The 18,189-nt window shown below is 35.3% G+C and overlaps 1 protein-coding gene across 1 annotated transcript in view; it reads left to right on the top strand.

Annotated features, from left to right (window-relative positions):
* LOC117123289 (transient receptor potential cation channel subfamily M member-like 2) overlaps positions 1-18,189 on the top strand; it is a 31,071-nt gene that overhangs the window by 2,681 nt on the left and 10,201 nt on the right. The window contains exons 2-13 of the mRNA XM_033269160.1: positions 722-922; positions 4,583-4,793; positions 6,607-6,757; positions 7,597-7,720; positions 8,452-8,524; positions 8,884-8,981; positions 9,816-10,013; positions 11,052-11,194; positions 11,481-11,618; positions 14,501-14,852; positions 16,345-16,473; positions 17,925-18,176. Of these exons, the coding sequence (XP_033125051.1) occupies positions 722-922; positions 4,583-4,793; positions 6,607-6,757; positions 7,597-7,720; positions 8,452-8,524; positions 8,884-8,981; positions 9,816-10,013; positions 11,052-11,194; positions 11,481-11,618; positions 14,501-14,852; positions 16,345-16,473; positions 17,925-18,176 (2,070 nt within the window). The remainder of the gene's footprint in view (positions 1-721; positions 923-4,582; positions 4,794-6,606; positions 6,758-7,596; positions 7,721-8,451; positions 8,525-8,883; positions 8,982-9,815; positions 10,014-11,051; positions 11,195-11,480; positions 11,619-14,500; positions 14,853-16,344; positions 16,474-17,924; positions 18,177-18,189) is intronic.

Below are 18,189 nucleotides of genomic sequence, written 5' to 3'. Positions count from 1 at the left end.
GATATATAATAGCTTTTCCATTAAGAGCATGTTTTGAGTTCATATTTATTTAAATTACAATATTGTAATAAAATAATTTTACACGAACGAACGAACGAACGAATTAAAAAACCAACTAACCTACGAATGAATGAACTGTCTTAATAAGAAAAATTCAATACATAGGCTATTAGCTTTTGTATTGAATTATTCTTAAATTGTTGTGGTAATTGAAGTTGTATGTATTATCACCGACACCACGAAGTGACACAAAGCTAAAAATTCACAATTTTTCAATTTGTTTTTCTTTGACATTTCGATTATGTACATAGAACTCTACCCTTTTAGCTATTTTTTATGAGTGAAACTATATTATTTAGTTAATTAGACTAATTAGCCATAGTGCACAAACCGAGAAAAATTGTGATTGGCTAAGTAAGGCCTAGCTTGGATATAAAATGACTTTTTTCACAACGCAGGCTAGAAACAGGCATTTACGCTCCAGTATTAGCATTCCTTTAGGAGACACATTTCACAAAGTATTAACTTCCAGAATCAGATCTCAAAATCTCAATTAACTTTGATTTAAAAACTGGAAGGAATCTATCATCAATTCCCCGGGGGGTGGTTTTATTTTTGCCAGCAAAATATATTAAACAATAATACATAAAGTATTAACAGAAGTATATATGTTATACCTGTATGTCCATCAAAAAATATAAGTGTGTAATTCTTTTTTCAGGCTGCAGATAGCGTGTGTACCTGGATCATCAGTACAGGAACCAATTGCGGAGTTGACAAAGCTGTTGGTGAAGCAGTACGCGAAGGTCAAGTGATGAGCTGGATTTCAAAAAAAGAACAAGTAAGGGCCCCGATTGGTATTGGTATCACCACTTGGGGTTATGTGAAGAATTTTCAAGACCTCGTTGGAAAAAAAAACAAGGTACTTTAGGCTTACTTTATTATGAGGTGAAGGAGTGGAATTTTGTTTAGTTGTGAGAACAAATCTTGACGGTGTTCTGCCAAATTTTAGACCAAGGATTCTGGTTGGAAGAACAGCTTCTAGTCCTCAAATGATTATAATTGCAATATTAAGTTTTTTCCGGGAATTTACTAAAAGTAGAATGATAAGAAGGCCCTACATCGTTAGACAGGATAAATAAAATTAACAATACATGAACTTTTATTAAAAAAAGTGATCAGAAACTATTTTATAAAAAATATAATAACGTTCGAGCCAAAACTAATAACATGAAACATGTTATTTTAAGTTACTATTATTTATTGGAAAAATAGGTAAACACACAATGTAAAAAATAATGTAGCAATTTTACCATCAACATGGTATTTAGCACAACAAAAATAAGTGAAAATAATCCATTTTTTGAAAGATGGTCTAAAATTGAAGGTAGAAAGTCAGTTAAAACCTAAGGTATGGTCAATCGAATCAAAGACTTTATAGAAGTTTAGGAAAATAGCTGCCCCTGGGATGTTGAATGGTATTGTAATAGCGTGCGTCTATCCGTGAGGCTGTTGTCTGTCCGTGTGTCTGTTGTGTGTGTCTTAAAGACGAGTTCCGGCCCGTTGCCACCCGGCCCGTTACCACCCGGCCTTTTGCCACCCGGCCCTTTGCCACCCAGCCCTTTGCCACCCGGCCCTTTGCCACCCTAGGCCCGTTGCCACCCGGCCTTTAGTCACCATAGGCCCGTTGCCAACCAGGCCTTTTGCCACCCTAGGCCCGTTGCCACCCGGCCTTTAGCCACCATAGGCCCGTTGCCAACCAGGCCTTTTGCCACCCTAGGCCCGTTGCCACCCAGGCCCGTTGCCACCCGGCCTTTTGCCACCTTTGGCCGGGAAAGTTGAATATTTATATTATTTTTTCTTGATTAAATTTACTTTCCAGTTTAATATTTAATTATTAGTTTACTGTAGCCTATTCTATTTCAAACAATCGTCCATGCGCTTTCTTCCACTAGGAGAAAATCGCAGAAATAAACATTGTTATAAATCCGCATAAAGAGAGCAATACTGCAGTGTCTAGATATAGATATTTTTATATTTTATTTTTAAGTATATTCTTATTCTAAAATAGAAAGAAATTGCCAATGCTTTTACATTAAAAAAAAAAACACATTTATGATAATAGTTATTTATAGTATAACCACAAGCCTATATTATGTGTGTATAATGAGCTTTATGGAATTTATTTGGTATTGCTCTCTGTATGCGGACAATTTATTACAAGCATATATTCCTTCTCATGAGAAATAACCTTCAAAGATGAACTTTGGATAAAGCTCTTCTCGTTAGCGGTAAACTACAAAGTATATTACGCTCAGTAACATTAACGATCTGAGCAAACTAATCCTCCTGATTGTTTATACCGTGACTAGGGCTATTGTTCAGATTATAGGGTCTTCAAGCTTAATTTGCGTCGCCTTCAATTGGTCAGCTGGACATTTCCACCACCCATGTTTTTCTATTGGTATACCCATAGAGAAAATAGAACATAGCTATATGATCATACATTTGGCTTAATATCTTTAAAACAACAAGTTTTGGGAGGTTTATGCTCATTTCTTATAGCGGTAGCAGCATTAACATATCCAACATGTAATAGCTTATCATCGCTGTTTTCATCATTGTCACTATATTAATGTTTATTATTATTTCCACACTCAAAGGCAAGTCAATTAAATCGAATAAAAAAAATCTGTTCAATTTATAACACTACAAGAATTTTAATTCATGATGTTCTGCCTTCATAAAAAATGTAAAAAAAAGCATACACACATACACACTAACTAAAAACAGTACATACTCAGAAAACATATACATATACGTCTGGATACATACAAATAAAGATAGAACGCTAATCAGGACTACTTCACACGTGTGCCTTTCATGATGGTTAACCGCAACGAATTGTCGTGTTTACAATCTTCCAAGCAACCAATCCATTCATCATTCAGTACCGTACTCGCGCGAATAAGCGCCCCGTTTGAATAACCGCGAAAAATGTCGAAACGTGAAAATGTCCTTAAGCGTCCCGTTTGAATAAGCGCCCCTTCTAATTTGAATAAGCGCCCCTCATAAGATTTTCTTTTTAACAAGTCAATAATCCAATCAATCCTGGGACTGTGGTTGTTGGCATGACTTGAGCTGTAGAGTGGAAACACATTCTTCTTCAGTCAATATCAAAATGAGGATATTTCTCTTGGACAGATGAGAGCTCCGATCCCTGGACAGACAGTATATTTCCAACTTTACTCTTTTTACATATTTGTCTATGCCTAGTCCTACTCCTCTTTCTCTTTTTCCGACCTTTAGCACATTCTCATCTAGTTTTCAAGAAAAAATACAATGATCCTGCCATCCTGCTCATCTCAATCGGCCGATGGCCAACAAGCTAACCACTAGCATCTGCTATTTTGCTGTTATGTAAATATTCACGCATTCTTGTAATGAGCCATTTTCTCTGGACGATTATCTTTTCTAACCACCATTCGTGATGTCCTTATATAATCCTTTTTCATTCAAAAAGTGACTCTTGAATTTAAAAATTTTCCATAAGAACCCCTCGATTTCCATCTATTTCCATAAGCGCCCCCTCAATTTCCACTCCGTTTGAATAAGCGCCCCTCAGAAAGTGCAAAAAAAAAAAAAATTTAAGCGCCCAGGCGCTTATTCGCGCGAGTACGGTACACATAGTTTGGCAAAAATGCCGAGAGTAAAATTTCTGCGAATACAATGCATAGGCCTACTATACAACTATGTGTGGCAACAGGCCAGGTGGCAACGTACGGGCCAAAGATGGCGAAAGTCCGGGTGGCTAAAGGCCGGGTGGCAATTAACAGGCCTAAAATAGCAACAGGCCGGGTGGTAACGGGCCGGGAGGCAAAAGGTCAGGTGGAAACAGGCCAGGTGGCAACAGGCCAGGTGGCAACAGGCCAGGTGGCAACAGGCCTAGACCCCCTAAAGACTACTTGAGTCTGTGTGTCCCAAAGACTACTTGACCAATTTGCTTCAAATTTCCACACATTGACAATATTACGTGTATCTCGATCCTCCTTGAATTGTGCTGGTCGAAAATAAAAAGCATATTTTAGAACGTTATTTAGATATTTTTTGGTCGCAACAGAGGCTGCAAATATTGACCGATATCCTAGCTCCTTAATTCTTGAAGCTATTTTAGACTTTATTAAGCGATATATTAGATTATTTTTTTCTTCTTCAGTGGGAAAAAGAGAACAATGTAATTTTCATAAGAATGGATGAATAAAGAGTTGTCTGCTGTATAATTCTATGTAATTGTATATTGTTCCAATACAACATTTTGTGACTATTTTAGTAATCGTAAAAACGATTAATTTAATTCAATGTTTGATTCTTTTTACTGGGAGTGTGCTTAGTAGAAATCTACTGTTTACCCACATCGCCTAGTTACACCTTTTGAATGTTTTGGACTTGTTCAGTGGTGAGTAAAATTCATTTTGTCACAGAAATCGAAACCCATAAACCTGGGATTTGAAGAAAAGCACCTTACCCACTAAGCAGTTCAGCTCTACTTCAAAATTACTTACCAAATTACTTTTCGTTACAGGGACAGGGATGTTACCCAGCTAAATACTATGTATTCCCCGCTGTGCAGCTTGATAAGCCTGTCTCCCTGGATCCACATCATACTCACTTCTTGTTGGTGGATGATGGAACAATCTTCCCCCATGGTAGAGACATGCCTGGTTGTGACATAGCGTTTCGTGCAAAACTTGAGCAGGCTATGATAACACCAAGATCTGCTCAAAATGGACTTGGTAATTTTTATGTTTTGTGCTCATTTTATATAACAATTTAATTTAAGATCTAATTTTAATGATGAATCCATTAATGCAGTATTTCGTTAAAAAAAATAGAGACTACTCACATTCATAAGAGTAATTCTGAGACCCCTCTAATTTAAAACCACTTTTTCTGTTTCGTATAAATAAAAACTAACCCTCTAATTGGAGACCGAATCCAAAGACCACCCAGAATTTTTAATATGGAAAAGCTGTCCTATTTGTTCCACAAGGTCACATTTTTTTTGCTTTAACCATTGGAGAAAGTGATAGTTTTTGTCAGAAAAGTACGTTTTTTAGTAGAGTGATATTTTGAAAGTGTGAAAAATAAAATTTAAAAAAATGTGTATTTTCGCTGGACTCCGCCGTTTTATGCATATCCGACCAGTTTGCCAGAGCCCAGTTTGACGAGTCCACTTTGCCGAATACCAGTTTACCGATCCATAGTCATGACAACCAAGTTTGTCGGATTTCGCCGTTACCGTCGTACAGAAAGGCAACAGCACTGTGCTTTTGAAAACATGATGAGTGGGTCAGGGAGGAACCGTATTTATATAAATATAAATTAAAAGGCAAAATACTGGAAAACAACAATGCCATGGGAAACATATATTTGAAGGCATGGCTATCAATTAGAATTAAAATAAAATGAAATTAATTATTATATATTCTTTAAAGAATCTTACAGAAAACATAAAAAGGATCTTAAAGTATGTAACGAAAAATCTATAAGATCCCTATATAATTTTTTTCTATTTTGAAAAGGAAAATCACAGGAAATTCACTGTCTTTAATTGTTTCAAGTTTACTTCTCTTTCTCACTCACAATCCGTTTCTTTTTTGTTTGAAACGGCCCAAACGAATTCATGGAGCAAAGTGTATAAGCTCGAGTATAAACAGCTCCGTAGCCAAGGGGGTGGGCAGGGGTCTCAATTTGACATAATGTCGTTTAATTTCTTTTTAATTAGATAAAATAAGTTTGTGTGCACTTTAGTAGGAAATAGAAAGAGATGTTGACCAGACTGTCAACACCCACACCTAAGCCCCTACTATGGCTGCAGTGAGGCGAAAAACAATCAGGATGGCGCAGTTTTTAATGCCGGATATAGCATTCTAAGACTTAATATACCGTATTTATTCGAATAACGACCAGGGCGATTATTGTTGAGAAGGGCTTTTGAGTGTACATTTATTCGAAGGAGGCGTTTATTAGAAAGAGGCATTTATTAAATGGATACGTATATACTCAAATAGACGCCCCTAACTTTCGCTGTAAATGTGGAACAACAATTTACCGTCAAATGTGTTATTGCCTGATCATAAAGACCTATTGATCCTAACCAGGTTAGAATATTAAAACTTTACATACTTGATTTTATATCTTGGTGTGTGCAATTCGGGATCGGCCGCTATCAGAGGTATAATTTGTTCACCTGTTGGCCTTTTCCCGTCACCGGCAATCTTTTATTTCATTGATATTTTATTGTATCTTTGCTTTTGTAAAGTCAAATAAATGAAATAAATAAATTTAAAAAAAATGTAATTCTAGGAGTGGCACATTAATAGTTTTTGTTGAGCATGAAAGCGCTTCCATTAGATGTTTTTACAGTCATTTTGGTGGGTATTTATTTGAGGAAAAAATAAAGCCCCAGGGGAGTTTATTCGAGCGAGGCTTTATTCCTAATGAATTTTTTTTTTTGGTTGGGGGGGGGATCGATTTTTAAAAGAGGGGTGTTTATTTGAATAAATACAATATGTGTGTTATTTATATTTGCAAACCATCCTTTAGAGACCAACCTAAAAATACCCGTGGTGAAAGTTTGCATTGAGGGTGGCATGGACACCATTCTAGCCACAAAAGAGGCTGTTGTCGTCAAGATTCCTGTTGTCGTTTGCGAGGGTACCGGAGGAGCAGCGGACTTAATAGCTCTTGCAAAAAAGTATGTAGTACCATTGAGTATGTTTGATAAGATAATGACTATTATTGTTTAAGGGCTTGCATGGCGAAATAATAGCATATTAAATGCTCGAAGTACAACACGTTGATAGTTCTGAAAACAACTGAAATTTTTGTTGAGAATATCTCGACGTTTCGATTGTTTTACTTTAGTCGTCATCGGAAGAATAATTATCTGCAGAAAGTCTAAACAGGCAAATATTTATATGATTGGAAAGTGAGACTTGCTGCTGATTGGTTTAAAACTAAACAATAACTTTGTATGACATTCCAATCATAAGTATTTCCCTGCATTAAATACATTAAATGACACTACCACTGTTTTAGGTTCCATGTCTTCAAAGTAAATGGAAACTTCCTGTAGCACCGAATAATTTGCACTGAGTGCAAGATATGGGTTGCTCAAAATTGCAGGTGTTAATAACGGCTGTACAGGATGAAAACTTTATAATACTAAATAATAATAAGTAGGTTTTTATATAACGCTTTACACAACCAAGTCTTAGAGCACTTATCCACATAATTACCTTGCTATTGGAACGATACCTATAGGAAAAATTCATAGTTTGTAGCATGAAATATATCAGCGCCTAGACTAAGGACACAAGTTAAATGAACAGCGAGAAATTGAAGCCCAGACCTTGACGTTGGGAAACCAAAAGTTTCCCGCTCTGCCAAACCACTTCTTTATGCAAAATAAAATTAACTGTTAGTTTCAGGTGCGAGATTTGAAAAAAAATTTATCTATCCTGTACTTAGCTAAAATTTTTAATGCAAAAAATCTAAATATAAATTTAACAATCATTTTTCTGTTTTCTATAGTGGGAAAATCGAAGATTTTAATATTAAAGAAGAAATAAAAAGAGTGTTTCACATCAGTGAAGATCATTCTATGATACCAAAGCTAATAGAAGCTCTCAATTTTATCGCGCAACATGGATCAATGGTGAGCTATACACACTGAGATAGTTTGTCAACAGTCTGTATTAAAGCTACGTTTTATTTATGGTTAAGAGAGCCAATCGTAAAATTCACATGTTACATCACAAGGTTCCTCATAAAGACCTTTTCGCCGGATATGACTGCTGTAAAACTGACGTTAGAATATGCGGCTCACGAATAAACATATTTGAATAGAAATACAAAACAAAGCATTTAAAATGATCATGGGTGCTTCATATATAAATTATGAGAATGCACTTTCCTTTTTTAATACAGTGACCCTGGCCGTAAAATGCCAGAAAATATGTTATGACTTTCCAAACAGATTAACAAATCCAACTGCCCCCATGCCATTACCTCTTATTAGATCCTATTGATTAATGAATCTAAGAAGGAGAAATGAAAACCCACAAGTTAAGTGCAGGAATGCAAATTTTATATCTTTAATTGCAATATTGATAAAATAATAATTGTGCAATAATATTTGAATGAATTATTGTAATATTGTTACTGTTGTTGTTATTGCTATTGTTATTGTTGTTATTTTTATTGTTGTTATTATTGTTATATTTATAGGCCAAAAAAAAGACTATTGTAAATACAATCACTATTCAACATTGTTGCCAATAAATATTGTACTTCGAATTGAATTAATTGTTTATCTATTGCAATCACACTATTTGCCAACTGGTCAACGGTGAGTCCCCTCAACATGATTTGATTTATTTTTAATAGATAACAGTCTTCAACATGTCTGATGATGAGCAAGTAGGTTTGGATTTCGCATTATTCAAAGCTCTGCTCAAATGTAAGTGTAGTAATTTTGGCTCTTCTTGTTTAGTGTCCAAACAAATTCACAGATCAGCTCACTGGATTATTAAAAATTCTCCCTGTTTCCTATTTTTACATTGTTTACAAGTCCACTACCTTGGTTATTGACAATCTTCACTGTTCGCTATGGTGAACAATTTTCACAATAGGGTCCATGATGATTAAAAATCTTCACTTTGCATACATTCTCCTAATACTGTATCATCCACGTTTAATAGAATCTTCCCAAATCACCAATAATCATGTTATTTAAAATTCCTTAGGATAAGATCACTCACGTGTCACGAAACATCATCTTCTGTACCATGTCTTCATTCTCTTCACTCATAATTCTAGGCAAGCCAGTGCCCTTCAAAATCCAGTTGCAGTTGACCATGTCATGGAACAGAGTTGATGTTGCTAAGAGTATTTTTGAAGGCCACACTGGATTGCTAGTAAGTGTATCAAAGTTATCTGAACTGAACCAAATGACCGTACTCTGATAGTTAATAAGTTAAATTGCATAGTTGCTTGTGGATGTCTCTTGATTTACAAAAGCTACCCCAGGCCATAAAATGTCTTCTCTTTATTTTATGAAGGTAAAAGTGTTTAATAAGTTTCTTTTAGTGACCCTCTCAATATAGGGAACAGTGAAATTCACTGTTTCCCATGGTATATCCATGTGGGTTTTGGTCGTCCTCTTGGTTGCCTGACTTTTTCCATTGATTTGGAAGGAGCCCTTTGTGCTGGAATGTTAGGGTGTAGACGAAGGAGATGTCCACACCAGGTCAGACGTCTTCTGTTTATTACTCTTCTTCAGTTCTCCTCATTTGTTAGTGTGTAAAAGTTGTCATTTGTTGTTATATCTGGCCATTTTGATTCCTACGCCCTTTCCCGTAACTCTATGCCATGTATTGTATCAAGTTTACAAGCCAAAGCATTTGCAGTTTTTTCAGTCTTGATTGATTAATGTTGAGGCTATATTTTTTAAGATGGTCTGGAATATTGCTTCTGACATGGGTGATAAGGTCTAAAGAATTATATGTAAATGCATTATCATCAGCATATTGTTGATCAATGATAAATATAGTAGTTTTAATGTCTTGCTGATAATGTTGTGATTTATTATTTTGCACAAGCGAGGTAAACTGTAAAGAGGATTGAGCTCAAGCAAATGCATTGAGGCTTACCAATATTGCTATATATTTTCTTTATTAATTCACATCCCTCAAATATAGAATAATATATATGACTAATTAATGCTTAGTAGATTTATGTATTTTTTTTAGCTTGATGATGTTTATGAATTTGTGACCAAATCATTGAGGGAGAACAGAGTCTATTTCCTTAAACTGTTTTTAGAAAAGGGTGTCATCATGAACAAATATCTAACAGTTGAAATGCTAAGTGACTTGTATAAAAACGAACAAGAAAATAACAAATATGTCCGGAAGCTAGTTAGAGAAGTTGGAAATTCTCGTGAACTGGTAAGATCACACTACCAAGCATTTATAATACTTTTTTTTCAAATACAGTAAATTGTTATTCCGATGATGTTTTGTCTTATCTGACATGTTATCGTACTGAATGCTCAGTAGTTCCCAAATACATTCAAACAAATCTAGCAAGTATTTCAGGTGTGAATCTACTCACTACGAACCTCCAGATACCAAACCTGGTGTTATATAGCTTAGATCACCGAGCTTGCGTTTATTGCCTTGAATCCAATCATTGAACATGTCAGGTAGACCAGAACATCATTCCTATTAAAACACCATCGGAAAAGCATTTCAGTACCAGCTGCTAGTCGAGAGTATTTGGGAACGTACTGAGCATTCAGTACTATAATCTAGGGAAAAACATCATTTCTAAATAAATTGTTAGTATTAAACTTCCATTTCTTGAAAACCTACTTTAATGTAACATTGTTCCTGAAACGGAAACGCCATCGAAAATAGTAGAACTGCTATCCCATTACGTCGCTCATGCATACATACTGACTACATGGTGTGCGTCCTCATTTTTTATTGCCATATGTAACAATAATAACGTAAAGAAAATGTTTCTTAACTAACTGAGCGAGATAGCATGCAACCAAACGTAAAGAAAATGTTTCTTTACTAACTGAGCGAGATAGCATGCAACATGCAACCTATCTTCTTTTAGTGATCCTATTGCTCTTTTATCGAAACCAATCTCGACGTTCACACACTAGAGGGTAAGCGAGCGAAGTGAGCGCACCCTTTAATTTAAAAATTATAAACATTAAAAAAACAATTAAATAGGTGGCCAGTTAATGTTTTAAATTGTAATAATTTCTGATGAAATTGGTTAGTTGTCTAAAATCTAATAGTTCAAGTCACATAATTTGAATCTCTTTGAGGCTTACTATAGAAAATACATCTAAAGCGTATTTGTGCTGTTACTAAAGGCTGTTTTTTGTTGGGGGTCATTTGTAGTCTAATATCCTCCATGTAAACACTGGTATTAAGGCAACCACCCTTTTCACTGATTTCTTCTTTCAGAATTCTGTTATTCTTGATCACGTTTCGTCAATAATTCGGTCATTAACAGGAGCACCCTTATACCAGATTAACGAAAGTGAACTTAAAGGAGAGTTGGAGCGCCCTTTTACAGATTTGTTTTTGTGGGCAATTTTAGGAAGCAGGTGGGAAAATGATTTATACAATAACTTTGGAACATGTTTTTTACTTGCTGCATACAATGAAAGACATGGAAACACAGTAAAAAGCAATTAAATATATGAAAAACATTGAAAACAACAAACGGATACAATATAATAATAATGTACTTATCTAATAAAACTATTATCTGGCAAATATATCATTAGGTTTATGGGTAGCATTGATTATGAATGAATTTCCGTGTCTATTTCTATTAATGTTATTCTCCGCCTGATAAGTGATAAACTTTTTTTTTTCTAATTATATTAGAATGGATCTGGCAGAGTTCCTCTGGGAGGGTATTGAGGACCAAGTGTGTTCAGCTATTGTTGCTTTACGAATGTTCCTTTCCATGTCAGAAAAGGAGAAAGATCCTAATGTTCAGCTAAAGCTTCTGGACAACTCTAGGTAGGTATACACAAAAGAAAGTGAAGCAAACAAGGCATGTAGTGCTAATGCAATCAAATCAGTGACGTTATTGTTTCAGTCTGAAGAGGGCAGCTTAGTTTAATTTGATGGTAAAACACTGTGAGTTTGAAGACTATGAAGATCTTTTACGATTGTGTTAGCTGGTTCAATTCCATTGCTTCTATGCATTTCAGCTGGAGGGCTGGAATACAATTTATAAATGGATACCGTTTTTTTGAAAAAGACAAATTAACGACCATCAGATATGACTAATATAGAAAAATCTCTTTCCTCAATAATATTTATCTATTAATCTGGACATTGTTCCTCAGGATTAGACCTCGCAAAACAACTCCTATAAAGGAAATGGATGTAAGCAAATAATGAATAATTATAGACCCACTGTGGTTTGCCTTATTTAAAAATTGTTGAAAGAATAATACAAAATCAAATAGAATTAATCCTTTTACGCTACGCAGTAATAGCGTAGCCTCCCACAGTGCAATTTTTCTCCAGTATAAAATTCTAAAAACTATGTTAAAACATAAAACGTTAAAATCTTTCTGAAAACGTATAAGCATGTTTAATAATAAGCGTTTAGGATGAGTATTATGGCTGAATGGGGTGGGGAGGAGGGAAATGTTTCCCAGTCTTCTCCCCTTCAGCCACCACTGACCAGTGGCGTATCTCATCATCATCATCATGAACTAGCTATTTCTCTCCACCACTGCAGGAGGAAAGCCTCTTCATCGACTTGCCATTCTTCTCTGTTCTGTCCTCCTCCCCTCCATTAATGCATTTGAATTCTTGTATTTCACCCATCCACCTTCTTTTCTGTCTGCCTCTCCTCCTGACTCGATTTCTTGGCACCCAATCCATTACTTTTCGTGTCCATCTATTATCCTTCTTTCTTGCTATGTGTCCTGCCCATCTCCATTTCCTCTTCTTTATTTCTTGTATTATGTCATTCACTTTTCTAGCCTTTCTTACATCTTCATTTCTGACTTTGTCTTTGCTTGTGATTCCCATCATTGTACCCAAGTTTTCCCAATTTTACCCATGCTAACTGGATTTTTCTCTTTACTTCTGCAGTGGTGTCATCCTCTATCCTTATCTTCTTGCCCAAGTATACATAACAGTCTACATTTTCAATTGTCTTTCCATCTAGTGTTATGGTACTACCTGCTACTACCTCTTTACTGAACATAACCTTGGTTTTACTGACGTTGATGTTTAGATGTTTGGTCTAGCTTTTTTGCTTTCTTCGCTCAATTCCTGTAGCATTATCCGAAGCTCTTCTGGATTGTGACTAAATAATAAGATGTCATCGGCAAATCTTAGATTGTTTAGGTATTTCACCGTTCACCACTATTACCTTAGCATTCCAATCCAGTTTTCTAAAAAGATGTTCTCCATCACTGCAGTAAACAGCTTTGGTGAAGATTGGATCTCCATGCCTTACTGTTCATATCGATGTGTACTCTTACACAAGCTTCAGTGGCGTATCTACTAGCTTTAAATTGGTGTGGTGGGGAGGGGGGGTGCTGATAGGGAACACGACGGTGAAGCTCTAAGATTAGGTGAAGGGCACTGTCTCATTTTTAAGTACTGGAGCTTGATTATTGGGGACAACTGTTAGGCCTAGAAATCCGTCAGCAGATTTCGGAAAATAAGGGCCGTTTTCCAAGCAGATTATGCCGAAAATTAAGATTTGACATATTTATTAACCCCAATGTTATTCAACTCTTACCCACTTTAGTGAACCTTTGCCCAAATAAACTTGTGTCTAACATTATCTAACTCGTACACCTGTGTATTTACCTTTACTTTAGCGTAATAAAACAAAATCTAATATTAAATTCATCTTTCTATATATAAACAAAATCTGATTTTTGAAATACTAATTTTGCACGAATTGAACAACACTTAAAGGCCTCTTACGGCTCTGTCACTAGTACATCCAAGTTATAGTTTTCACGACGACGGTCAAGAAATTATGAGCCAATTAAAACCCTGGGCTTTTCTTTTTTAAAGCTTTAAGATGGGATTCTTTTGCAAAGTAAAAATAGGGGCTTTTTTCAAAATGAATGCTGTAAATTTTGGGAATTACTACTATAAAACAATAATTAACGCCTCTGTAACATTAATTTGTACATGGAGTGTACTAAGCGGCCCCTATTTTGCATATTTTAAGCTAATTTCTATTTCGCCCTGGATACAGATTTTGGCACACATCCCATGTTGTTCCTTGGGCTCAAATTAGTCTATATCAGCTGAGATATTCTCCCCTAAATTAAGTGCATACAAATCTTAGTCTACATAAAGTGGCAGAAGCACTTAATCAATCTCTTTTGAAATTATTCTTGATAAAAAGTACAATCCAACCCTCTATGAAATACGCAATCTCAGTTTATTTTATTAAGGTTACAAAAGCGTGCTCCTAGAATATTTTAAAAAATAATCTGATTTTAAAAATAATCGTGGGATTTATCTTATTAAACAAAATAATAAGAAACTTCTTAATGAACGTAGATATTAAAATACATTATAAAAAACACTTTCTCGATAATTTTTGTCGATAATGCCCGTGGTGTTGCCCAGATGACAATACCAAGTACGCAGCACAGCTATTTTTTTTTTGTATGTTGTTTTTTAGGTTGTATAGTTGTTACCATCGCATCTCTATGTGTTATCCTGCCTATATACGTTAATATGAATGAAGAATGAAATAAATAGTTGGTGCTATCATTCTGATGTGCCATGTGTTTTGTGAAGCCAAAACTATTATTATTATTATTATTATTATTATTATTATTATTATTATTATTATTATTATTATTATTATTATCAACTCATTGATCCATTTAATTATCGTTTTACAGAAAATTTGAAATGCTTGCTGTCAATCTCATTGATGAGTGTTTTGAAACGAATGAAAAGCTAGCTCAAAGGATGGTAAGGATCCCTCATCAGCTGTGGAGTGGCATGAACACCCTACAAATAGCTGCCGACTCAAAATCCGAGGATTTCATTTCACGTCCCTGTGCTCAGGCTGCCCTAAAAAATGTGTGGATGGACGGGATAGGTTGTTCATCGTGGAAGGTATTGCTGGCTTTGATTTTTCCTCCGTTGCTGCTCGTAATTTTCTACGAAAAGGATTGTGCGCCTAAAAGTACTTCAGATAAAGTACTAAGATTTTATAATGCACCTGTATCAAAGTATTTCGGCGGATTGGTAAGATAAACTTTCATTTAGAATACAGACTTTTTTTTAGCCCTCCAGACATTTTTTCTGACCCAGACACATTCTCCAGCCCTCAAGACATCTATCAATATATCTATTTATCACTCAATCTTACCATCCAACTATCTATTTATTTTTACCTTCTTTCATTCATATATTCATCCATCTAATCATTTATTTATTCCTTCATTATTTCATTCATTCATCTTCTTTTTCTGTATTAATCCATCCACCAATGCATATCTATTTTTCTATCCATCCATCTATTTATTTACCTATCGATCTATATATTTACTCAGTTTTGCATGCAACTAAGCAACCGTCTTTCCTTCTAACCATCCACCCATCTATTTATCCATCCTTTTATTTACCCGACCATTTTTAATCATCCATCCATGTGTATACATTTAGTGTACTTTGTTAATGTTGGGTTCCTGAGTTGTTGAGACATTATTGAGACAGGCAGACACAAGACATTCAGCAATGTAACTTGTTTATTCAGAATCCTTGCTGGTATTGTGGGGCGGTTCCATGATGCGTGCGTGTCTATCTGCACAGCTGACTGACATCACAAAGTGACGTATCACAATATCCCCCTCCTTCCAAAAACAGTTAATTTTTTTTATCGCTTAAATAGCTTTAAAATTTAAACAGTATGTATTGACTAATGCTTTAAATACCTATGCATAGTTCATATCGTAATGAAAGATCTTTAACTTTATAAACATTAACTTCATAAACAATCATTCATAATCACACTGTTATATATCTTTATAGTTAAAGTAATTAAACATATTTAACTTCGTAAACATTAATTTTCTAAACATATTTTTGAACATTCTCTATATTCAATTACTCTAATTATTTCTTATTCTTATTCATTTAATGCCAAACAAACCCATAACATAACAATTATACAGAAAATGAAAAGAAAAGATTGACTGAGCTGATTGACAGGGATACAAAATTGAACTAAATCATTTTAACAACAAGTCTGTCTCCTTCATCAATCCAGTCTTACATAAAAATAAGCATATATAATAAATACAATTAAATTGTCAGCCATGTTTCTGTTATAACTAATATATCAATTTCATGAACAACTATGTATGCAGATAGTTCAATCGATTTATGTGTTATGCTTCTGCCATTTAGTGTGATCGCTGTAAGTTGATTGGTATCCGAATTATTTTTAGTGTTGCCATGTTCAACAGAATCCACTGTCGCGCCAGGGTTGGTTTCAGTTTCCAGGTGCGCTAAAAGCTGCTTGGAATCCCTTGAATTCCGGGACATCCCGTGGATCGGTTCCATGATGCATGCTTGTCTATATCTACAACTGACCAAGGTCACAGCGTGACGTATCCAACAGCATAGAGAAATTTTAACAACTAGAGTGCTGACTAATTATTATTATCATAAAATTTACATCAATATTTTTACTTATATACTAATTGTAAAAAGAGGTAATTAACTTTTTTTTCAGATCACATATGTGCTGTGGCTATTCCTGTTTAGCTATGTGTTAATATTCAATTTTGAATCGAGGCCTTCATTCTGGGAAAATATACTATTTGGTTGGATTTGCACTCTTATCATCGAAGAAATTCGACAAGTAAAACAATGTTGTGCTTTCTTTATACTGTACACAAAATTAACATTACAGTCTGTCTAAAACAATTAAACAAAATCTGGATATTCAGTTGGTATTCCTAGTGCCACCACTACCAATATCACTATTGATTTGTGTCGTATACCTTTATCATGAATAATTAGATAAACATATGAAAACAATTGAACCATATTCCAAGACGGTAGCCTGTCCAGTAAAGATAATCATTAAGGCCCTCGATAATAAAACAGTAGTGGGCACCAGGATGTGCACGACAGGGACCGATGTTCACGATAATTTCACCGACTGGAGCATCAGTGAATATCTTCCCAGAAGCTCTCAAACGGGGTCCAGGGTGCAAAGCTCCTTGAAACTCTAATAATATAGGAATTTGAAATGCTTAGATTTACTGGATTTTAGTCTCAAATTCTGTAAAATGTACATAAATTGTTTCCTCCCCGACGAATTGTGGGGTTTTCCCAACGGGGGTGGGGGCTGTCCAGTGGTGGCGCCAGAGGGGGCCTTGGGGGCTATAGCCCCCACCCCCGTCGGGGAACGAACAAATAAAAAAAAATATTTACATATTCGTTTAGCCACCATACTGTTTGTGTTAATTTTTCATCACAACAACAACAACAACAATAAAAAAAAATAATAATAATAATAATAACAATAATAATAATAATAATAATAATTAAATGAGACTAATTAAAAATAACTTGCGTTCTGTTATGACAAATGCTCATTTAGATAGCCTCATGATGGTTGGAATATATCGTGATAGGTGAAGCAACTTCGACCATGACAGTGTGGTTGACAGATTTCATGCAAAATTTCCAAAATATAGAATTTCGCTTTCAAGAATGAGGATTTGAAAATAAATTAGATGGTTACATCGCATACTCTTTGTTTCTCGCTTTTATTCAATTTTTTTTGGTTTTGGAAGCTGATTTCAACATTAGAAAGCATAGCCTACATGAAGTCATATTATAGTAACTCGATGTCCATCAAATAACTAATAAAAATTCGCCATAATTCATCAAATATCCGTGGCTTCCATGGGGCTTCGCCCCCTGGACCACCACCGGGGGCCCGAGGCGGCCCCCTGGCCCCACCCAACTGAGACTCGATTCGCTCCACTAGCCCTCCCGTCGGGGCCTTTAGCCCCTCCGTCGGGCAGGTCCTGGCGCCACCACTGGGGCTGTCCCTGGCAAGGGCTCTAACAACTCGCCTCTACTGGCGCCACCACTAAATAAAATACATCACATACAAAATAAAACTGTAAAGTAGAACAGAAATATCATGAGCAAAAATATAAAAATCATTCAAAAATACATAACTACATTGTAGAACAGAAATACAGACACTAGAATAACTTAAAAAGAAAGATGAATACCAAATTTATTGTTTTATCTAAATTTTTTATATATTTCTGCTTAATATTTTCCATTTAGTTTGTGATACTAAAAAAGTTTGAAACTTGCTATAAGAAGGTACATCAATGGATGCGTAGCGATTGGAAATGGGTTAACGTTCTAATGTTGACCCTTGCCTGTGTGGGTTATGGATTACACTGGAGTTCAAGAATGACAGAAATTGCGAAAGGGTTCTTCTGTGCTAGCTGCTTCTTATCCTATGTCAGATTGCTTAGGATTTATGCTGTTAATAACTATCTTGGCCCAAAAATTGTTATGATAAAGCAAATGGCTGTCTCTTATA

The sequence above is a fragment of the Anneissia japonica genome, unplaced genomic scaffold (assembly GCF_011630105.1).
Source record: "Anneissia japonica isolate Jap-2015-1 unplaced genomic scaffold, ASM1163010v1 scaffold1949_len687591_cov173, whole genome shotgun sequence".
NCBI lineage: Eukaryota > Metazoa > Echinodermata > Crinoidea > Comatulida > Comatulidae > Anneissia > Anneissia japonica.
Note: the sequence above shows the minus strand (reverse complement) of the source record. Positions and strands in the feature narration are given on the sequence as shown.